At 39.0% G+C, this 23,711-nt stretch overlaps 1 protein-coding gene across 7 annotated transcripts in view; it reads left to right on the top strand.

Annotated features, from left to right (window-relative positions):
• The window catches only part of EZH2 (enhancer of zeste 2 polycomb repressive complex 2 subunit), a 50,149-nt gene that overhangs the window by 329 nt on the left and 26,109 nt on the right, over positions 1 to 23,711 (top strand). For 3 of the 7 annotated variants that reach the window (XM_034061855.1, XM_013128748.3, XM_031047989.2), the window contains 2 exons: positions 21,747 to 21,870; positions 22,368 to 22,496. In XM_034061855.1, coding sequence (XP_033917746.1) covers positions 21,754 to 21,870; positions 22,368 to 22,496 — 246 coding nt within the window. In that variant the 5' untranslated portion in view covers positions 21,747 to 21,753. Of the gene's footprint in view, positions 1 to 1,243; positions 1,310 to 21,746; positions 21,871 to 22,367; positions 22,497 to 23,711 lie in introns of those variants that run through there. The other 4 variants (XM_031047993.2, XM_031047991.2, XM_005148003.3 and 1 more) reach the window with 2 other exon arrangements.

Raw genomic sequence — 23,711 nt, 5'->3', positions numbered from 1 at the left:
GTGCGGACCCCCGCCCGGCTGGGGGTGAGCTCGTCCTGCCCCCTCCTTCCAGGGGTGAAGGGTGGAGGGAGAATAGGGAAGACCCGGCGGTTTTCTTCCCCTCCTCCCCGTTCCTGCCGACCGCATGCGGCGGCTTCAGGCGCGGTGTGGTTGAAGGGGCAGAGCGGAGGTACATGTGCGCCTAACGTACACCGGGTAAGGTCTCGCCCCGGTGGTGCGAGCGGCACAAAGCTCCCCGCCGCCGAGGCGGGCTCCCGGGAGGGAGCTCGGACAGGTCCGCTCCGGGCTCGGGTGCTCTCAGCCTCCCGGAAGCCGGCGCTCGGCGGGGTGAGCCGGGCGGGGAGGCTGAGCGCGCCCCGGGCCGCCCGCCCGCACTCCAGTGCCCTGGAAGCCGGTGCTGGTTTGGGGATCGGCGCCCGGCGGGGTCCTCTCCTGTCCTTGGAGGGTCCCGTTTCAGGGAGGGAGTTTGAAGGCGAGGCGGTAAATCAGTCGGGAAGTGGCTCCGGCGAACTTCCTATCTTAAGGATTCTCAGGGCACCGTGCGATCCTGATCTTCCAGAGCTTCGCAAGAAAAGTTCATAGGGAGCTGGAAATCGTGGGGTTTGCATCGGATGTTGCCAAGCAAGGGTGTACAGAACGCTTTCTAAAACTAGGGTATCTGGGGAGGTGTGAAAGAGGGCACTGAGCAGAGCTGTGCTAGAGCAACAGATGTGTGACTAGATAAAGCCGAAAAAATCGGCGTGTTGTGGTCATAACGCGTATGTATTTGACATTAGCAGGTATTCGTGGTAATTTGGAAATAGTGATTAGCAGACAAAAGGAAAGCAGTCGGTACAGAGATGCAGCAGGAATGGGTACTAAACTTGTGCATTCCTCAAGATACGTATTTCTAACTTAAGAAGTGCTACCTTTGTTTTATTGGAGCTAGAGAAAAGTTTGTGTGTTTATTAAATGTAGAGCTGGAAGTTCAGATTCTTGGTCTTTCTAAAAAGTCTGTAACAGTTTGAACAAGGTTGTTTAATTGTTCGAGGATAGGTTCATCTTTGTTTAAGTCTAGCAACTGTAGTTTCAGCTTTTATGGGTTTGATTCTTACTAGTACAGATCTCAGTGAAGAATTTTAGCAGCATTTCAGTGTGATCTTCATAGATCGGTTAATTTTATTTTATGGTTTTTTAGGGGCTGGCACATTCAGATTCTTTGTGATTTATAGAAATTAAAAGGTCGTTCTTTGTTTGTCCCTAGTGTCTATATCAAATTGAGAGTCCGGGGAATGTTTATTTGTGGTAACAATAAAGCATCTTCAGAAGGGTGAGTATTACTTGTACATAGCGTGTTATAACTACTCTCACTTTAGATTAGAATATTGAGAATATTTAAGATCTACAGAGTCTTTCAGAAAATGTGCTTGTAGGATTTTAGGAGATAGGACTGAAAAGTTTAGGGTGATGTGTTGAGTGCTTTTTAACTTTGAGAGCCAGTGCTTTATCAACTACCGGCTTAAAGATTGTTACATCAAAAATGTTACATTTCTTCTGGAGTTTCCTTTACCGAAAACAAAAAAGAGAGGAAAAACAAGTTGTTTTTTCCTTCCTCTGTCTACATGAGGAATGAAAGTAACAATTAACCAACCTGTGGAGAAATACGTGACAGCAAAGTATTCTGTGAGATGCCAATGCTTCATTTAATCTGGAACATTGGAAGAATTCAAGATTCTAGTTTAGGACAAAAATTGGTGAAAAAAGGAAATGTTAGTTTTTTAGTATGTGATTTAGTATGTGATTTCACATACTCATACTGAAACTGAAAATCCACATCATCAAAAGGTCGTAAAATGTCTTTGCTCAGTTTGAAACAAGCTAATGTGGTAGTGTGTAAACTTAGGCCATGGACTTGAATTTCAAGCTCATTTTTTTCCCCGCTTTCTGTATATTTTTAACTCTCCTGCTGGAATTGCTACAGCTGAAAATAGGGTGATTCTGTTGCAGATGTGCATTCAAACGGATTTTTGTTTCTTCTGTACCATTGCAACATTCCTAGGTGAAATGTAAATATACTCCTGTACTTCTGCTTGCCTCCAAAGAAATTTGGGCTTAGCAAGAAAGGAATTTCTGTAGAGCATTATTGACTGTGTTAACTGCTTTATACATAGAAAGGGTGCAAGCTAACTGCCACTTTGTGTAAAGCTGCTCATGTCAGAATAAGCTGCATCTAACATCCAGCGCACTCCAGCAATGTTCCTAGAAAAGTTGGTGCACTCTAAAATCACTTTTGAAATCAGACAAGAAAATCTGTTCTTATTAACATTCACAAGAAGATTCAGCCTCTTGCTCTGTGTATCATGTACACGTTCACAGCTATAACGTTGAAATGGAATGACTTTAGCTGACTGTACTATGTTCATGTGATTGAAGAGTTCTTTTTAAAAATGTGTGCCATACTGACAGAAGGCAGATTTAATAAATGTTTGCTTTTTATTGTGTTTGAGCAAAAGGGCTGTGGGGAACTTTAAATGTTGGCTGCAATCTGAAAATTCTGTAGCTCTGCAGTTAGCATTTATAGATGCGTCTTAGCTGACTTGAGAAGTGTTTGTGAGACTTCGTGGTGGTGGTGGTGATATAAAGTTTTCCCCAGCAAGGATGCTGAAGAGCTCAGGAGCAGGACCTGGCCTTTGTTCTGCAAGGGATTTTACTGAATCAAGTAGGTCGTCTTCACAGAATGAACTTTCCAAGCAAAATTCAGTTTATCACATTTATAAAAACATGGAAGAAATGGACTACAAACTGTAAATGTAATTCTTCATGATTTTCTGAGGTGTTTGAATAATACTTACATTAGGAAGCAAGCCCTGTGTTAACAGAAGCTGTAGCAGAGTAATTGGAGGTTTATTTTAATGTTAAAGATGCTACCAACCTTCTCTTCCTGCTGTCAGTAAGGTCCACGGAAAGAAGTGCTGGGCCCTTTGAAATGATTGAAGACAGCATCTATGCTGTCTGTATCTATGAAAGTATCTATACATGTTATCTATACATTTAGCATCTATATATGACTTGCACAGCTGTTCTAGAGTGGCTAAGTCGATCTTTAAATGGGTGAGTTACTGCAGTACTGACATAGTTTAGGTTGTGACTTCAGTTAAGTGGCAGGGTCTGGGAGGAAGAAAGGTGAGACAAAGAAGAACCTTGTATAAAATGAGTGCAAAACAGGGAGAGATGCTTCCCAGGGGAATGATAAAAACATTGGTTATAAGTTAGCAGAGTGCTTAGGTTTCTTTGTTAGCTCTGAGTATATACCCAGGAGTTTTGTTGAACTAAAGATTGAAAGGAAAACAATGTACGGAATTACTAGGCAGGTATTCTGTCTGTTCTCATGGAGACCAGTTAAAGGCTCTGGGGTGATGCTGTGTGTGTCTGTTTTTGGATGAGGTGAAACTAAAAAGTGAAATTTGTTGGAGGAGGGAGTAGTTTCTATTGAGCTCCAAGCAAGAAACAGTGAAGTTTACTAAACCAGTAGTAACAGTGCTGTTTTCTGTAGCTGATCATAGTAGGTAGTTTGATTGTTACAGGTTTTTTTCTAGTTGTGTGCCTAGATTTCCATTAAGATGTGTCAGACTGTGGGCTTGAGGTTTGGATTGTCAGCAGAAGGGAGAAATCTATCTGTGATATTATAGTCTAAATATGTTTTCTGAATTAAAAGGATAAAGTAACACTGGTAAGCTTGGGTAAAGGCAACTCTTAAGAGTGAAAAGTATCATTTGCATGGAGCATTGATTAAATCAAGCTTCTTTTTAACGTAGTAAAAGAGGAATTCTTCAATATATAACTAGTAATTTTAGCACAGTCTTGCAAATTGGTTTTCACTAAAAAAAAAGATAGAAGAGGATGTCTGTTAATGTCTGTGCTGCATCCAGAAAAAAATGTAAACAAAACAAACACCTCCCAGATGAATGTGGGTCGTGTCCTTATTTTAGGAATTTTTTGGCTACCTGACAAAGTCTGCGTATAGGGTTTTTCAGCGTTTGTGCTTCTGCTCAATTCGTGAAAAAGACTGTTGTCTTGGAACAATTTATAACACATGCTGTGCTTCCTTTCTAGTGGTAAAAGCAGTAATACTTTTAAGGTGAGAAGGCCATTTGGAAATCTAGATAGTGTGCACGTTCTGAATGCTGTAGATAAAAATAACAGCGTAACGATCACAGCGATATTGTCATTTGCTTGAAAATGTTATGTAGTGCTTCCAAAGCTTCTCATTTGCATATATAGGACCTCATTAACAAATGAGGTAAAACTGGTGCATTACTGTGTGCAAAGAATGATTTCCTTGATACACAATTACAGAGGAGCTTCAGCATTTGCTATTAGTTTTCTTTTTTTGTATATGGCTGATGTTGTATATATAATTACACAAAGTAGTACAAATTACAGTCCACATCCTGGATTTTCGAGGATGTGAACTGAAAATAAAGCTTTACAGGAGAGTATAATTTCTTTATACTTTAAAATTACTTTTTAATCTAGAACCAGGCCTGTTTCCCTTGTTAGTTTTTGTTGTATCTGGCTCCTTCCCATTCTGCCTTTTACGTGGTTGGTTCAGTTTTTCCTGCCATACGTTCTCTTTCACAGCCTGCATGCTTGGTTTAAATCCCAATCAGATGTAATTTAAAGAACAAAGTATTTGAAAGGAAGGAAACGCAAACCTTAAGGCTCATATTTATTTTATTTTATTTTATTTTTAATGTGAGCTGGTTTCCTTTCCATGTTTCTGAGCGTGAGTGGATCTGGCAAGCTTTATATTTTTGGTGTGTAGTTGTCTGATTTAGTTTTTCACTCGTAAGATGAAAAATTCCAGAGATGAAATTCAGTTTGCTGCTTCTGTCAGAAATCGGGCAGATGTGTATTACAGATGCTTGATTACCTGTGAAACTATGCCGTGGCAAATAGATTGAAGCCATTAAGTTACTACTGTCTCTTTTTTTTAATCATCTCCCAGTTATATGTCCACTAGTTTGCCATGTTTCTAGTGTGTATTTAACTGCTGTTTAACTATTGGAAGAGATTGACATAAGTTCTTTTATTCTTAAAATGGTTTAACCATTACTGGTGTTCATCATTGCTTTCAAACTGGGGAGACATAACTGGTGCCAAAGCCTTGCTATTTGTAGTTCTCTTCCACAGCCTAAGAGAGTTGTTTGACTTTTATTTTTTCACTGTGGATTTTTTGGGGGGAGTGTGTTGGTTGTTTTGGCTTTTTTTTAATAAGATAAACTTATTAATTTCCTCTGTCAAATCAAGCTGCTGGAAAAGTAGTTATCTTTTATTTTCCCTTTATAAGCAACATTTTGTCTTGGGTAGGGATGCTGTGCATTAGACCTAGTTATTTTGAGGACTCTAAAATGAGAGCAGTGTAAGTAGCTCTTAAGCTGTCATCATTTGAAGCTCATTTTGGCATTTTCCAGGCAATTGGCAAATACCAGCTCAGCTTCAAATTTTGCCACACTTTTTTACAGTAAATACTGCATACATGGAAATGTGATTAATGTCTTTCAAAGTTCGGGCCATTTGTGCAGGGAAAGAAGGGTGGAATAGCTGTCAAACCACTTCATTGTTGTGTGGCAGGGTTTTTGGAGTGGGGGTTGCTTCTGTGTGTGTGGATTGAGCTGAAGAACCTGTGGCTATTTTAGAGTTTTTAGAGTAAAAAAGGTGTGTCCACAAAACAAGTTCGGGTGGAATAGTGAGTGCACTTCAAATTCACACCCTAAATTATTTTGCCTGTGGAGACATGCCTTAAGTGTTCCCAGCAAGTGTTACTTTTCCTGCCAGATTTATCCAGAATATCCAAAAGCTGAATTTTAGGAGATGGAGGTGTTGGGCAACAGGGGTTATTTGGAATGTGTGTGGGAGTCATAAAACTCTTCTGGGTGTCTGTGGATGAGTATGAAGGGAGAAATTGAGGTACACATCTGAACTCTCAAAGGTGAAGTTCAAGTGTTGTGCACAAAAATTTGCTTTCTCCCGACAAATAGCCAGGCTTGGTCCCACATAAGAAATGTAGAATGGGTTTAACAGTGCCTTGTAAAAAGCATGGTCAAAATTGGGCTTGAAACGTTTTGTTACTGTCTTGCTGTTTGGAGATTTAAAAGGCTTTATTTGTTTTTTATTCCAAATAGTCCTGTTTGTATGTGCAAATATGGTTAAACGTATTTATGCATGCAGCTATCCAAGTAAAAAGTACACAGTTGCATTACTTAATGCACAGTGTTTTGTTGATAGTGCCCAAACTGAAGTTGATTTCACCTAGTGCTAATATTGGTTGGATCTTTAATAGAGCATATTTAGTCATGATCTCCCCCTTCTGTCTTTCCCCTTTCTCCCACCCAAATGGATGAGTACTTGAACTTGTGATTTTTATTTCCAAAACAGTATTTTTCTAAAAGTATTGAATTTTAAAATATTCTGGAGCAAAGCAATAATATAAAGAATTTAGAAGTATTCTCTTTGAAATGGTTACTCTTACGCCTTGCATAGTATTTAGTAGTTAGTTCGTGTCTGATTTTGTTTCTTTGAATTGTGATATTGTAGGGGGATACAGAAAAAGAACTTAATTTCTCAAGAGAATACCTTTGAAAGTTGCAGGCTTACATATGCAGACTGATTGACCATTAGTAAAGGTTTCTCTTTTTCTCTTAAGGGCTGTCTGAAAACACATTATGCTGTGTTACTTCTCTTGTTTTACTCTCGTATTTGTTTAAGGAAATGTATTGGAAATCTAATTATTTGTATTGAAATCTTACTTTCCTATTGTTAAGCTTTGAGTTATTAAACTCTCCTATTATTAAACTCTTATTATTAAAATCTTACTTTCCTATTATTAAATTATGCCATTGTTTCTTGACAAATAAATATTCTAAATAAAGGACTCCCACAAGATGAGATAATGTAAATCCAAAGGCAATGTACTATTAGAGAGAAAAAGTTATCAGACTGATGCTCTCCTTTTTCTTTATGCCTGGCAGACAATATTAAATAAGCTTGTTTTCTAGAGCAGTTCTGTTGTTGGATTTTACTCAGGTATTTCATGTTTAATTAATCTATAGCTAGTGCCAAAAACTTAAAATGGTCAGGGGATTTTGTAGAGACTGAGTTCTCCCTTTTTTATCTTATTATTTAAGTCTTAGAAGCAGATTGGTTAAAATTACTTGGATATTAAGCAAATTTTGGTTATATTTTCTGAAGTCCTTCTGAAAGGTCTGAGCTATTTATAAACTGAGCTGCAAAGTTTTTAACATGCTGGCAGATAAGGTAAGGGATGTTGAATACCTTGTAGTTGCTTTGCTTTGGTAGTTTTCTAACCCATAAAAATAAAGTATTCTAATGTAGAACCAGTAAGAACATAAATTAAGGTTCCTCATGTTTTTTCCAGGAAGGAAACAGTGGAGTGAAGGAAAGTTTCCTCCTCTTTAGTATCCCAAGAGCTGCTTGACTCTTCTTTCTTTCCTCCTTGTCCTGCTTGGTTTGTAATAGTGGTACAAACTCCTGAAAAGAATATTCAGGCAGCATAATGTTAAACTATCTATATGAATGAACAGTTAGAGGAGAAAGCAAGAAATAAAATACTGGGGGGGGGGATTTATTTTCTCATTGTATTTTATTTTTTAATCAGATAGGGAAAATGATTGAAGAAAATGTGCATTCTATAAACACTAGAGTTGGTTTGTTTTCTGGCTGTCTTGTGTGTCAGTAACTGAACTGCTTGGGTTTACTCTGCGAGGTGAGCATTTCAAATAATAAGTGGTATGAGTTTCAGTATGGATTGAGCACATTCAGAAATTGATCTGCAGGCTTTGGCATTTACTGCTCTCACAAGGAGCTGAAAATTGAATGTCTAAGGCCATAGTTCACAGTGTCTTTAGATGGGGACAGAGTGGCTGGATGGTCACTTAAGTCAAAAGTAACAAGTATTTTCAGCCAGAAGACTTCCTCGCTTCTGTCACTCTGGCTGCAAAAGTGCTTGTGTTGTCAGGAGGCAAATGATAGCACAAGTGCAGGAACAAGTGGCAGGTAAAAGTCCTTGTTTTTGTAGCAATATCGGCATAAAGTAGAGGTCAAAGCCATCTGGTCCTCCAAGCAGTTTTTGGCTGGTATATGTGGGAAATAAATAAGAAACTGTGTTTGAATGGATTCATTTAACTGTAAAAACAGACTAGAAACGGTAATAGAGGAAAGAAGGTAGATGTTGCGATTAAGGCAAGCAGAAGTCAGGAGGTGGATAGGGCTACTTTTCTTGGTTGTGCCAGTGGACGGGATGAATTGATTTTGTTTGTCGGGACTTCCCTAATTATTATTTGGAGTTCACACTGCAGCCTTTCATAATGCCAGAGCACTTACAGTCTTAATAAATCTGTTAATCTGTTACAGAAAACATATATAAGTTGGTGATCTCTAAACCATGTCATTTGATTTATGTTTGCTATTTATATCAGAAGTTACTGCAGAGTATGTATGCAGAAGGATGCATCAGCCTTGTTATTACAGGAAAGCTAAACGAATCAGTCATTTGGAGGGAATTCTGATGTACCTGAGCTAATCAATGTAAAAGTATTGCTTGCATCATAATAATTTAGTAACCACTGCAGCTAGTTTTAATTTAGGGAATAACACTGTGAGTAAAAATATAGTCATTACAGTTAATAAGGTAGTTTGGTAATAGTACTACTACAAATAAGGAGTTTGATTGGATTAAGTATATCATGAAACTGTATTATTCACCAATAGCTATTCACAGAGCTGTAAGTAAAGGGTATGTACAGTTATTTTATTTATGATGGACATCTTGATCAAGGCAGCATGTGGTGACCAAATGGCAATTTGTCACTATATGATGATTTTTACTTTTTTTTTCTTTCAGCCTCTTTTGAAAGAAGCTGAAATCCTTACTCAAAAGATACAGAAAAGCATCTCTCTCATCTTGCATATCCTGAAGTATCCATTCTGAACTATTAATTTAAGGAGCTGCTGGGATAATAACTAGGTCCAAAAAACATTGTGTTTGGGACGGAGTAATTGAGGAGGCACATCTGAGTTGTAGGGAAGCAGGTCAGAGAGTCATTGCTTATTGTGAACATGTGTCCTGCTTGACTTATCTTTTTTCTAGAATGTGTTCAAGTTTATTTAAAAATGAAAAAATACAAGTGACATTTTACTTTGGGGAAAACCAAACAAACAATAAACCAAACCAATACCCTGTATCAAACAACAGTTTAACCTTCCAGGGTAGAGGTCAAGCTCCTGATCTTAAGTACACGAAGTGCAAAGTAAGGCTGTAGTCACTGAAGCAACAGAGAATAAAAGGTCTGAACAGAGAGACACTTCAAAGGCACAAAGGTTGGGCTATAAGAGAAGCAGAAACCTATTAGGATAAGATGACAACTAATTTGAAAGAAGACCTTTTTTATGGCGGTTTTTTATATTTGTTATTTTAAAAGTAATGGTAACTTTATGGAGAGTATGTAGCACTCTAGTTAGACAGCACACTTCATTAGTGAAGAGCTTTTTGATCTGTCTTTAATTATGCTAAGAGGTAAAACTGAAGGCTCTAACTGTACCATACAGCTACTGCTCCAATGGTACAGAGGCCTCCTTCAGATGAATAAGCACATGGAATAGTAGTGGGAAGGAGTGTGTGAACTAACTAGTTGATGGAGTTGTTAAAGGAGTCTGTAACATAAATGCTTCTACAGATTAGAAAAAAATCAGTGCTTACACACAAAACTGAAGAGTTGGGGCTGATTAAGCTCTTAGGCATTTTAATTCACAGTTTATTGCTCTCAATAATAATAGCAGTGTTTTCCAAATCGTACGTGTAGCTGATTGAAATACTGAGAATTTTGGAATGCAGTGGTGATGGTTTTCATCTTCTGAAATATTAAACTGGAATTTAAAAGGCAAGCAAACTCCATAGCATCAGCTTTAAAAATAGCATGACCCCTGGTTTTGAGATGGCAGGCCCAGTTCAGAGTTCTGTTGTCTTCTCGAATAGTTTGGGTTGCAAGATACATCTAGAGGTCATCTGCTCCAGTCTCCCACTTGGGCAGGGCCAACACTGAAATTGTCTTTTCCAGACCACTTTTAAAATGTTTTGAACAGTGGAGATTCCAGCACCTCTTGGCTTCATGCATTCCTATACTGGACTGCACTCACTGTTGAATTGAAGAAGTGAAATCCCCTGCTGTCTTGTCCATCACCTCTTGTACTTTCATTTAGCATAGGTCGTGTCTCATCAGAAGGTCTAGACTAATGCACAGCTTCTGTGATTGTCTGGGTTTAGCTCTGATTTGTGTAAGAAAACACGCTGTTCAGGGAATTAATTCTTTTATGTATTAGTTGAATTTCTTGAAGTGACTTATCCAATTTTGATAAGGCCCAGAAACAGACAAAAACATGTTTTAGAGTGTTTAGGAGTTAGGGAGCCTACATGTAATATTCTTAAATAATTAAGAATAAATAGAACATGTATTGAAGCCTTAGACTTGTACAAATAATAGCAGATAGAAAATAACTGTTGTTAACCAACGGTCTGAATATGTGCAGTTGTTGTGAATATCTCTGGTGGGATGTATGAGGCAGAACTGAATTGTAGAAACCTACACTCTTCCTTTGCTACAGATCTCTTCTATATTTGTCTTGCACTGGCAACTAATGTAGGCAGGTTACAAATGGTTGCTGATGTTGTTTTGCTACTCACTACATCTTTTCAGAGCAGTCTTAAGCTCTAGATCTAGAGATAGCAGGAAATGTGTTTCTTGAGAGCTACTGACAAAGTAGTTTGCCACATTAACTGCTTTGCTGATTGTGCAGAGTCTTGTAAAGAAAAAAATTACTTAGTGTTAATAGTATGTTTTACTTGGTATGGAAGTGTTGTAGTCTAAGGCAGGTGGATAATAGGCCCTAACAGTTTGCTGACATTGACAAGGAGAGTCATTGCTTCTTTCTCTTGCCCCTGGTCCCATGGTTCCTCTTCTTTCCTGCCAGATTGAGTGCTTATGTGGCCAGCATGAGTGATTTGGACCAGTTATGAAAAACTGCTGCTTTTGAGTGCTGAAGGGATTTGATTTGAGGTAACTGATCACCTTAATCAAATTTATATTTGCTGTGTAAATTCCGAGACACTCAAGTATTGTAGACAGACAATGAAGGGAGGAAGCGAATGCCATTTTAAGATCCTGCTTCCTTTTCCAGTCCTGAGAAGTGTATTAAGAGGATGTATTTGTCATCAGCTTCCAAAAGCAAATAGGTAAGTGAATGCACTGCTTAGCTTTGGTTAAGTTGTTCTTCAAAGTTAAATTGTGTTTGTTAAATGGTAATAAAGTAGTAACCATGGGTTGTGTCAAGAGGAGAGAGTACGTACCCCCCATAATATTGTAGTGACAGACAACTACCTTTGGAGGGATTCTACTAAGTGAAATATATTTTAGTGTTGCAAATAGTAATTGTGAGTAACTAACTGTATCACAACACTAGGAGCTTAATTGCTCATAATAAAAACATGCCTATTCATAGCAGCAGACCTTCTGCTTTTGACACTGCTGTTACCTGGAAAGCCTACAGCCATCATCAGTCTGTATTGGTGTTAGGGCTGAGAGTAAAATGTTTTGCAATAAAACACAGGCCTTTAATTCTACTTGCAAGGCAGGGTTTTCCTGCTGACTGGAGGAAAATGAAGTATTCTGAGACTTGAGATATTTGTTTTCACACGCAGACATTACTTCTTGGTTTGGGGTTATGGCATTGGTATGTCTGGGGCTGTTCATGATTCTCTTCCTTACATCAAGTTTGTTAAAATTGATAGTTTTGTCTTGGACAATAGCTTGTATAACAGTTTCCATCTCTTGAGCAATCAAGAACATCTTGCAGTACATGTGATCTCAGTGGAGTTGATTGTGAGTGTTGTCAGAGTGAGGAAGGACAGATGAGCTGTTTGGAGTTACCTGTTTAAATCAGTTTCTTTTAGATACTGCCAAACAGAGCCCATTGGAGGTTAAACTTCTGTGGGCCATATGAGCCTGTTGGCATTTATCTGCCTGAAGGGTGACACAGCTGGCACTGATGGCTTAATAAATATTTCTTGTTTCTGGTTGTTAAGAATAACTTTTCCGTGCTTGTAAAACAGAGTGGCAGAGAGGCCTTGACAAACACTTTGGTTGAAGCCTAAACTGCTGCCCTCTCCAGTTTCAGTTCTTTGCCTCTTTTTCCTGCCCCAGTATTGCCTTTTACTTGTGTTGATTCAAGAATTCATATGGCTGCTGAGCAAACCAGCTTGTGAAGCTGATTTTGTTGAAAAATTGTATTTAAAAACTGTGTTTATTTTCCCTGACCTATTTTGATTAACAGAATCATAACACTTAAGCCCTCACAGCAGAGAAGGCTGAGTACAGGCAGAAGTGAGTGATCAGGGGCCACTGATACAGCAGACAGATGATATCTTTTCCAGACAAAACTGACACTGAATAGCATTTGAGGAAGGTAGTTGAACTGATGGTAGCATTTGCTGCAAGTTCTCTCTCTAAATTTAAACATCCTTTAATGATACAGTACTTCAGCATATGGAATAACAACATGATGCTAATTTTAAAGAAGAGATAAGGTATTTTTTTGATTAAAAATAAGTTGAACTGCACTATAAACTTAAAGTACAACATTTTTATAATGTAGAATAGTAAAAAACACGGTTCAGTTTACTCCCATCTATTTCTCCTATGACTAATTCTGTAAAAGATTCAATGTGCCGTAGCTGCTTCTGTAGTGAAATGTTATTAATGAACTATGTTGATTTTTCCTGTGGTGGTGTATTTCAGAGCTAGAGTTTATTGTTAATGGGTCTGGTTTGGTATCTGAAATACACAAGCTGTCAGTGGCCTTGGGAATATTTTTCTTCCCATGGAAATGAGAATGTGCTATTTTACATAGATAAGTTAGGAAGAAAACCATGTGTTGTCTTGCTTTAGAAAATCCAGAGAGTAGCAAGCAAGCGGTCACAAAACTTCAAAGTGTATTTTTTGTGTGTCTGCTGATGGCACAGGTAGAAAGGCCTTTGAGGTGCTGGGAGTGTCATTCTTCCCTCACCCCTGCAGCTTGCATAACTTGATGTGGTGATAGCAGCTCTGAAATTGCAGCAGTAAATAACTTTTTACTTAACCCAAGCGTGTAATATTGTTTCTTGACCATAGTGTTTTCAGGAGTCTTTCTACGTTGTTAAGAAAAGTTTGGTATAAATGTAGGAGACAGGTCTGACAGATTACAGCAATGCTTTATGGTTAACATTGGAGTCGGTTCTTTTGAAGGCTGGCAATATGTTTTTATTGATGATAGTTTATTTTCAGGTGCTTGAGAATTGTAATAAGAGTCTATTAGAAACTGATTCCTCCAGAAAGGTTTAGGATAGATTAATAGAGAATATTGTCATGGTTTGCATGTAGGATGCATGAAGTAAAGTGTGTTTCCAAGGGTTTTGAAGTAATACATTTTAGTGTAACATAGATGAATAATCTGTAGCTGTAGTTGAACAGTTACTTCATTGTATCGTGCTATGTAAAATCATGTAATGTAAGATAATTAGATTTCTTTTTTTTTCATGAGGTTTTGGCAAGTTGACAACTTTATGTCTAAGTTTATTAAAAAAAATCAATGCATTATCTTCCTTGTTTGTTTTCTAGCAAGTATTGATTTTTTTTGCAGGCTTATGGGAAAATAGTGTTAATCTCTTCTGTTGCCAAAATTCTGCTTTTTGAGTTGAACCTGAAAGTTGTCCTAAATTCTGCTGCCTGATCAAAACAATTCTTTTCGTGTGAGAAGAAGCATAGAAGGGTGTGGTGGTGGGTGATTTGATTTGTTTTTGCTGTTGTTTTGTGGGGTTTGCTTTGGTTTTCTTGTTTGAAACTAAGCCACAAGTTTTGTAGATGCTTCAAGAAGTTCAATGATGGCTTCAGATAGGGCTTAATAGATAATAATTTCTCCATTAGTAAGATTGTGTATGCTGAGCCTAAGAGACCTGTGTGCTGTCTGCATCTGATAACAGCTTCCAGCTAAAGAGCATGTTTGCCACTCCAGGGCAAACTGATGTATAAAGCCTGTTTGTGGTGAGAGCCACACTGTTGGTCTGAGTGCCTAACAAATCCTTCCTGCTTTATGGTTGTGTACAGGAAGCCACAGTTGTGGATGGGATCATCAAGCTCTCATCTGTTTCAGAAAACAATCACAAAGAGAGCTTTTATTTATTATTAGTCAGTTTAATCCAGTTTATAGGCAGTTTTGAGATGAGAATAAAGAGTTAGGAGGGGTGAGATGATTGTGAGATGCCATCACTGCTGAAGAAATTACACAGGCAAGTATCTTGTAGTATTGAATCTAAATGAATAAATATGATCTCTGAAGTGACAGTTCATGAAGCCAGCTCAGATGCATGTTTTGAGCTTACCAGTGCATCCAAAGAATTTAGTGGAAGTGCATCACTGTTCACAGTGAGGTAGAAGAGGTTGAGAAGCAGCGTGGTGTAGTTCATGGAGCAGGGTCATGCAGTTAAACACATGGTTTTAGAAATCAAGGTTCTGAGAAGCGAATGTGAAAGCATTCGTGTTTGGCTTTATGGGAGGCAGAAGTAGTACTTCCCCCCACCTGCCCCATCTGAGTTATTTTATTCCTTTATTACTCTTTCATTACTCCCAGCAACAAGCGCCATGATTTTATATCTCAGTTTGCATCAGGCTGCACATGTGGTTTCCCTGTTGGGTTTTATATTATCCTGCATCCTCCCCCTCCCTATTCTCCCCTACCCTGCCCCTTTGTTGGAACTGTTGGTCAAGAGTGCTCTGAAGTGCAGTATTGTACCAGTGTATGCATAAATTTAAAAGATCTAAATAACCCTTTGAGCGTAGATTAATTCACAATAAAAGAACTGAGAACTTACACTGCACACAGTGTATTTTAGTTCAGTAATATCTCCAAACAAATCCCGAGTAGAGGGAAGATAATATAACATTGTTAGTTTAAAATATTGTGTAATATTAAGCACAGCTCGAAACTAATAGCACGCTTTTAAAAGGGTAGAGCCCCTCATTTGTTCTCCCATGCTTTTCAGCATGAAAATTTTCATTAGATCCTTTTCCCCCCTGAAATTTGGCACTGTAGCCAGAGGAGCTTAAATATAGTCTTTGACAGCAGTATGACTGCTTGAATAGACTGCCTAATTTAGAGAATTATCTGTGTGCTTGTCTGTCACTGATGGATATTGCCAAAAATGATCGAAGAAAAATAGGACATTGTCTTTAAATAAGGCGCTTTCTATGTTCTGTAGGCAAAACAGAAACAATTTGGGCTGAAATTTTTCTGCACTTCTTTCTCTTGTGAATTCTAGGTGTATTATACATGCTTTGGCTGCTGAAAGTAAGCATTGGCTCATTTAAGCTTATAGGCATGAAGTGTCTTACAACTTCCTGTAAAGAATGTAGATCTTGTATATCATTATGAAATGCTCAGCAGAGTTTATTTGAAACACAAATTTAACTGCTCTAGGTCACTGCCAATATTTGTTGTTTTTCATTTCCAGCTATGCAAGCACAAGTAAGAACTCAAAAGAATAGCTGTATATCTGCTTTTATTTTCCAGTAGGGTCTTTTAAAATCAGTGTTCAGGAGTCTCCCGTCTGTCTCATTCCCAATACTGTAGTTCAAGCACCTTATTGCTCAAGAAGAAGTGTTAGTTTTGTTGGTTTTATTATTCTTAATGGAGGTCTGTTTAGATTACACTGATCTCTCATTAGTATGGGCTGGCTGGGTTAAGTGCAGCTTTGGACCCAGGGTATTCAGCCTTTGCATTTAAGTGTGGCACATGCATCTCCTTGCTTGCCACCAGATTGGCTGCCCAGCTTGGAACAAGACTGCCTGTGGTTGTACCAGGTTGACACTAGCATCTCTTGGGATGTCTCACTATGCTTCCAGTGTTCCCTCTTCTGCAAGTAGAGTTATGGCAGGGTTTCCCTTATTAGTGTTATGCCAGGTAAGGTCTGGCAGGGTTAGCTGAGGAAGTCATTCTGCACTCTGGGAGATGAGCTCTCGGTGGAAACAGAGTAACTGCTTGAGAATTACGCTTGCTTTCTTGTATCTATTTTGGAGATGAGAAAATCTGCACATAAATAGCTGAGTTGGCTGCTACATAGTTTCTTTCTTTTGGGTAAAAGTTCTTGGGATTGGGATCTTCAACAGTTAGTGTCTGTAGGCCCTTCATCTGAAGAGGATGAAAAAATGGGGAAGAAAAAGATGTTAAAACAATAGAATCAGCTAACAGTATTCAGAAGGGGAAATGGGGACAGGGAATTGGGAGATGGCCTGGGGGCTCTCAGAATCAAATCATTGCACTAAGACAATCCAGTATCATGTTTTTATTTATTAAATAGAAACTGCTTAATGTTATGCCATCTTGTTAAGACAGGCCATAAACTATTCTTAGACAGATGGGATTTAGCTTGTGCTACTTGTGCTGCTGTAGGGAATATTCTGAAACTTTATATGGGAAGTTGACTAGTTCTGAGAAATTGATCTTAACATTCACTAGCTCTGCAGTCCGAGCTACAAACCACATAAAACATCTTTTAAGGCAAATAGATAGGCTTTTCTTGTAACAAACTGTAGTTTGTTACAGCTCAGAGTACTTCCAAATATGAACAGCAGAAATGATGGAAGAATGTGATTTGGGAAAGGTTGTTCTTACACCTAGGTACTAGTGCAGGTGGATCAATAGTAGGCTCGAGACAGCATCTACAATTCTGAGTTTACCCCCAGAGATTAGTTTGTGTTGTTGTTTCCCTGAAGTCTTAATTCTTCAAATTGCCATTGCTTTCAGGGATGGCGATAGTGTCCAGTGCCCTTCTGTAGGAGTTAATCTTTCTGACTCCTTGTTTTTGCTCTCCCAGCCCTGACCAGCATGAGCTGTCCTTGTCTGGGAAACTTCTTATCCTAGTTTCTCAGGTTTAGTTTCTTAAATGTATAGTTTTGGAGGCAACCTTTGAATTGACATTAGTCAAATGCCACTCACAATTTCTGTAGTCCTAATGTGAAGATTAGAGATTGATTGCACTGTGAGAATAAACTGCTAGGAATATGCTGTTCTCTTCCTGCTACCTTCTCTCACTGACCCCCACCCCCCCTTCTGTCTTGTGTTTGCTTGTTCCCCCTCCCCCCCCCCCCCCCCCCCCCCCCCCCCCCCCCCCCCCCCCCCCCCCCCCCCAAATACTGTATTTTGAGATTAAGGACAGAAAAACAATTGCCTCTTAACACAGTACATGTGTTAATAATAGTGTAATTCTCCTTTGGTGATGTTGCCTACACAGCTGGAGACGGGCTTTTGACAGCAGCCTGTAGTGACAGGACAAGGGGGGAATGGCTTTAGATTCTCATTTCAAATCTAAAAACCAACAGTTTTTCTTACAAAATATTGTTTAATGTCTTGCATAAGACAGAGGGGCCATTGAGATGAGACACTGGGAAGTTCTTTGCTGTGAGGGTGCTGAGGCGCTGGCACAGGGTGCCCAGAGAAGCTGTGGCTGCCCCATCCCTGGCGGGGTTCAAAGCCAGGCTGGACACAGGGGCTTGGAGCAACCTGGTCTCGTGGAAGTCGTCCCTGTCCATGGCAGAGGGTTGGAGCTGGTTGAGTTTTAAGGTCCCTCCCAATCCAAACTCTCCTAAGCATACAAAAATTGATCATTCAGTTTAAAAATCTGCTGCTCAAATTCAGAATTCATTAATAAATTTTAAGGATTTTTCAAGACTAATGTTTTACAAACGTGCATCCAGGACACTTTGGTTTTTCCTTATATGTAATTTTTCTTTAACTAATACACACATATACTTCCTTCCCACTCAGTACTTTCTCTCTTAATATGGACTTGCCATGTAAGAGGCCATTTCTAACCTTATACATATTTGACTTAATGTACTATGTGTATCCCACTGACTCTTTCTCATTAACATTATTACTTTACCTAGAAGAACTTTATCTTGCTATAACTTGCCAAAAGCAACAGTGCATCCTTTCATTCTCTGTGTTTTGTTACTTGGTGCCTTGATGGTTAAATTGTTGTGTATGTTGTGCCCCAGATAGCAGTTTGAAACTAGTGCAAGAGGAGAATGTTCTTGTAAGTCCCATTTGTTTTCAGATAAATGACCCGCATAAGTTATGTTGTTTTAAAAGAAAGTTTTTTACCTTCTTGTGAAATATATTACTCACCATTTTAATATAGCAGGTAACAATGATGTTCATTACTGAAAAATGGAATAGATTTGTTTGTTCAATGTGGATATGTTTCAGGTCTTAAAATCCTTGCTTACGGGGTCTTCTGGGAACTGCATTTCAGTTGTATGAAAGAAAGATGGGAATTCTGTTTGTTTTGTTGGTTTTAATCTAATTATGTATGATTTCCATATGGACCTGATTTTGATGAGCAGGGCTTATCTGGCAATTTAATTTTGGTTAAGAAAGCTTTTTTTTATGCCTGAGTCATTTGTTATTCTTCAGGAAACTAGAATAAGAGGGGCGGTGGTTGATGCAGTATTAGAGTAAGTAACCTAATCTATGCTTTGTTATTATGGGATTCAGTATTGTCAGCTGAGCTTTCCGTTATCTTTTGCGTTCGTTGGTACTTTGTCCATGTCTTTTGGCTGAACCATAACTGAAGTGATTTTGATGTTCTGTTTTGTATTACTTAAACTGAAATTCTGTCTTTCTGTTATTTAATGATACTTACTCGATTTCCAATTTATATCCAGTAACTAGGATGTTTTTTTTCCATATTTTTGCTTTGCTTAGGTTAGCATATAATATAATGCATTTCCTCCACTACATAATGCTTTGATGCTGTTCTCTAATCAATACTGTAGTGTACTTTGATTCACCGATTGTCTTCACTGTGCTCTAACATGAATGGTGGTGGATATTTTTAATCTATATTTTTTATCTCTTGTAACCATTGGTGCTGTGGCAAATGAGACAGAGGTTGGTTCAACTTGCTGCCTTGAGGCACGGAAGCAGAGCAATTGTTTTTTAATACTGCTCTAGATTTATTCCCCTCTGATTGTTCTTTGTCCCTCCCCTCTGCCTAGTTAGGTGCTTCAGGCATTAGGTGAAGCTTAGTTTTATACTTTTTTTCCTTGAAGGGTACTTGCCATCATTTGGGGTGGCAATTCTACCATTTGTTTGTTAATTCATTCTCATTTCAAACCTAAAAACCCAACAGTTTTTCTTACAAAATGCTGTTTAATGCCTTGCATAAGAATGGGTGTCAGGCTCTCATAGACTATTACATTTTGTTCAGTGTAAATGAACCTGTATTGAGAATAAACAGGTTTGTTATTGATTCCCCCCTGCATCATCATAACGTCTGATAGAAGGCAAATGTGACTTGTACAAAACTGCTGAAAATAGAGCTCTGCTTACAGCAGCAGGGAGCTTTCAGTAACTTGGACAAAGCTGTATACATGGCTGCTGGGGAGCTGTGGTGTGGGGCAGGGGAGAAAGCACTGGGCATTTGACTCTAGCCTGAAGAAGACACCTTAGTTCACCTTTACCTACCTTGATAATTAGAAGGTGTGTAATTGTTTGAGGAGCCTGGACAGGTTGGATTGATGGGCTGTGACCAATTGTATGAGTTTCAACAAGATAAGTGCTGGGTCCTGCATTTGGGCCACAACAACCCCATGCAACGCTTCAGGCTTGGGGAAGAGTGGCTGGAAAGCTGCTTGGTTGAAAAGAACCTGGGGGTGCTGGTCAGCAGCTGGCTGAACATAAGCCAGATGGTGCCCAGGCAGCCAAGAAGGCCAATGGCATCCTGGCCTGTATCAGCACTAGTGTGGCCAGCAGGGCCAAGAAAGTGATCATCCCTCTATACTGGGCACTGGTGAGGCGGCACCTCAAATACTATGTTGTTCATTTCTGGGTCTCTCACTACGAGAGAGACATTGAGGTGCTGGAGCAGGTCCAGAGAAGGGCAGTGGAGCTGGGGAGGGGTCTTGAGCATCAGTCTGATAAGGAACAGCTGAGGGACCTGGGGGGTTTAGTCTGGAGAAGGCTCAGGGGAGACCTTATTCCTCTCTACAACTACGTGAAAAAGAGGATGGAACTAGGAAGTGGCTGGTCCCTTCTCCCAAGTAACAAGTTATAGGACAAGAGGGAAGAGCCCCAGATTGTGCCAGGGGAGGTTTAGACTGGATATTAGGAAAACTTCTTCACTGAAAGGGTGGTCAGGCATTGGAACAGGCTGCCCAGGGCAGTGCTGGAATCATCATCCCTGGAAGTGTTCACAAACCACGTAGACAAGGCCCTCAGTGACATGCTTTAGTGGTGGAGTTGGCAGTTGTGTGGGGTAACAGTTGGATTTGGTGATCTTAAAGTTATTTTCCAACATGGTTGATTCTGTATTTCTGTGCTCAAATCGATTATGCTTGTTTGAGAATGTATTAACCTCGGGCAACTCAGCATTTCAGCCTTTCAGTCTACAATGGCTATGAATGCTATTTTGAGCTATTCAGTGAAATACTGTGGATTGTTATAGTACAGCTCTTGAGAGGAAGCCAATCTTGGATGTTGTGGTTTTGTTTCAGGATGCTGTCAAAATAGTCACTGCCAGCATAGTCATAGCATACGGTCATGGAGCTTGAAAAATGCTGAGCAGATTGGCATATTCTAGCAATACATTTGGATTATAATGTAAAAATACAGCCATGTTGCCAAAAGTCTTGTAACATTAAAATGAAGCACTTATTATTAAGAGGGTGATCAGTAAAAGCTGGTATCAGTGTTCTGTGTGCAGTCAGCTGCACAGGTTGGGGTTTTGTGGGATACTTGGGAAAAGAGCAAATTGTCTTATTCTGGCTTATTCAAAACTCTTTTTGTCTGAATTCTAGAACTTTTTGAGACTTGAGTGGTTGGATAGGAGGACTGTACTTTGGGGTACCTCTCTGCTCTTGAAATCAACTCCAGAAGTCTATTCAAGGAGTTGATATCTTACTTGAAGAAAACCCCTTCTGCAGGGAGGGGAAGGTTTGCCTGCCAGAAGCATTATTGTACGAAAGTTGATTTATGGGACTGCAAGGATTCCAGTGTGTATCTTTGCGTGGTAATCTAGAGTTATAGAATCATAGACTGATTTGGGTTGGAAAGAACCTTAAGATTACCCAGTTCCGACCTCCCTGCCATGGGTACGGACACCTCGCATTAAACCATGTCACCCAAGGTTCTGTCCAACCTGACCTTGAACACTGCCAGGGATGGAGCGTTTACTGCTTCTTTGGGCAACCTGTTCCAGTGCCTCAGCACCTTCACAGGGAAGAACTTCCTTATATCTAACCTGAACTTCCTCTGTTTCAGTTTGAACCCATCACCCTTGTCCTAATGTTACAGCCCTTGATGAAGGGTCCGTCTTAGATCCATTAGGTATCTTTCTGTATAGAGGCATTAGAGGTGCTTAAAGCAAATATGAAGGATCTCACTGATTTGTAATTAAAATTCTGGTGTCTATGACTTAAGCATATATTACTTATTTTCTTTTGATTGGGATGGGATTGCAAGTGTCTGATTGAAAGGAATTAAAGGAATTCAATATGGAAAGTATTACAGGAATGTTTCTATCCTACCTAACTTTACTCTAACCTGCTCTGTCAGCAGGGGTGTCAGAGCCGGTAAGATTAACATCACATTGTCTCTTGTAGGATAATCATGGGTCAAACCGGAAAAAAATCTGAGAAGGGACCAATTTGTTGGCGAAAACGTGTGAAATCGGAATATATGAGACTGAGGCAGCTCAAGAGGTTCCGACGTGCAGATGAAGTAAAGGTATTGTCACCTTTTGGCTCTATTTGCTTGAAAAATGATACAAAACCTCATCTTCTGAAGTATGAGTTGTCCTGCAGATAACACCTATGCTAACAGTTTTGTTAGATACTTTGTTAACATACTGAAAGCTGGTCTTAACTCTGATCTTATGAACAGGTATGATACATTCATATGTGCTTGAATCAGGCATGCTAAGTGTCAGAAAAGATGGTGGAGAGCAAGTATGAAAACTTCTTTATCCACATATTCTTTCTAGTTCCATTTCAAATTTAATTCCATGCTAAACCTGTAAGTCTCTAACATGAAAATATGGGTTGAGTCAAAGATAGGGATGGTGACATTTCAACAAAATTTGGACATCTTGAGTTTTGGCCATTTTTTGCATCCTATCTAGTTTTATTTATTGTTTTAGTAGATATTATAATTCCTTAAGATGCTAGCAGCTGAATTTAGAGTCTGATTTACTTGTAACATTTACAATTATGATTAATTTTTAGAGTATGTTTAATTCTAATCGTCAGAAGATACTGGAAAGAACAGAAATCTTAAATCAAGAATGGAAACAACGTAGGATACAGCCTGTTCACATCATGACTTCTGTGAGCTCATTGCGCGGGACCAGGGAGGTTGGTTAACATGTGTTGTGGTAATCCCACTTACAAGGTTGTTAACACGTTTTTGGTTTATTACTGGAAAGTTGCCTCTTCTTTATTATGTTTTCCAGCATTGCATGACTTGGCAGCTAAATATTTTTTGTATGAGTCTCTTAAAGAATGTATTTGTTATTTACTTCAATCATATGACTTCTGGAAAGCAATAAATATGTAGCAGGTTACCTAGCTTGGATCAATACACACAAGTGAAACTTCTTTATTTCTGGTAATACTCAGATCTTACTGCAGCATCCTTTAATCAAACTGATTAACTGTCTCACTGATACTGGGATTTTAATCTTGCTCATATTGGAGTTGACCCCTAATAGAACAAATGAGTATTTAGTTTAGTTTTTGTTGAGCTAAAACACATGAAAGCTGTGAACATACCCACTTGACAAAATCTTTTTTATTAAAGTAATTTAACCACAGAGGTTCTGAAAGGAGTTAGTTGAGTTGATGCACCCTTGTGTTGCACAAGCAGACTGGGCATTAGATTTATGAAATCCACTTCCATTATTGTGATGCAGTTTGTGCATGTAAACTGGCTTTCATGTTGGTAGCTTGAGTAGTGGGTTAAGTGTACTGCAACTTTGTGTTCAGCCCAGGTTAATTTCTCATCTTTCTCAGCTGTTCTTTAGGCACTTATCCAAACTAAACTGGTTTGATGTTTCATGTGTAATAATCTGAAAAGCTAATTTCGTTCAGTAGGATGAGAATGAAAAGACTTTACTGTGAACAGGGTAAAAAAACCTCACAAACCTAAATCAAACCAGTTTCTCTTCAAGGAAATTTGTCATATTTTCCTTAAGTTTTATTGAGGAACTGAGGGGGGGGTGTGTGTCACAGAGGTGTATTTGTGTGCATGCATGATTAAATGCAATCAGGCAGTGACCGTCGTTGAAGTGTTTTCTTTTAAACATGATTGAATATGCAACTAGTCCTGTATAGCTCTATACCTGTTATATAGCACTGTAGGATCAGAAAGTCATTGACACAGGGTATATATCCTGTTTTCACTTTTTTTTGTGTTACAAGATGATCATTCCTTACCATTCCTCTTTATTTTCTTTGTTGTTTAGCTTGATTCACTATTATTTTATGTTAATTTCCTGCCTGAATTGATTTCCTGCCTGAATTGCTAGAGCATGCTAATTACTGCATTCACATCCAGGCTCTGTCTCATGA

The sequence above is a fragment of the Melopsittacus undulatus genome, chromosome 1 (assembly GCF_012275295.1).
Source record: "Melopsittacus undulatus isolate bMelUnd1 chromosome 1, bMelUnd1.mat.Z, whole genome shotgun sequence".
Classification (NCBI taxonomy): Eukaryota; Metazoa; Chordata; class Aves; order Psittaciformes; family Psittaculidae; genus Melopsittacus; species Melopsittacus undulatus.
This window is presented reverse-complemented; position numbering and strand designations above follow the sequence as displayed.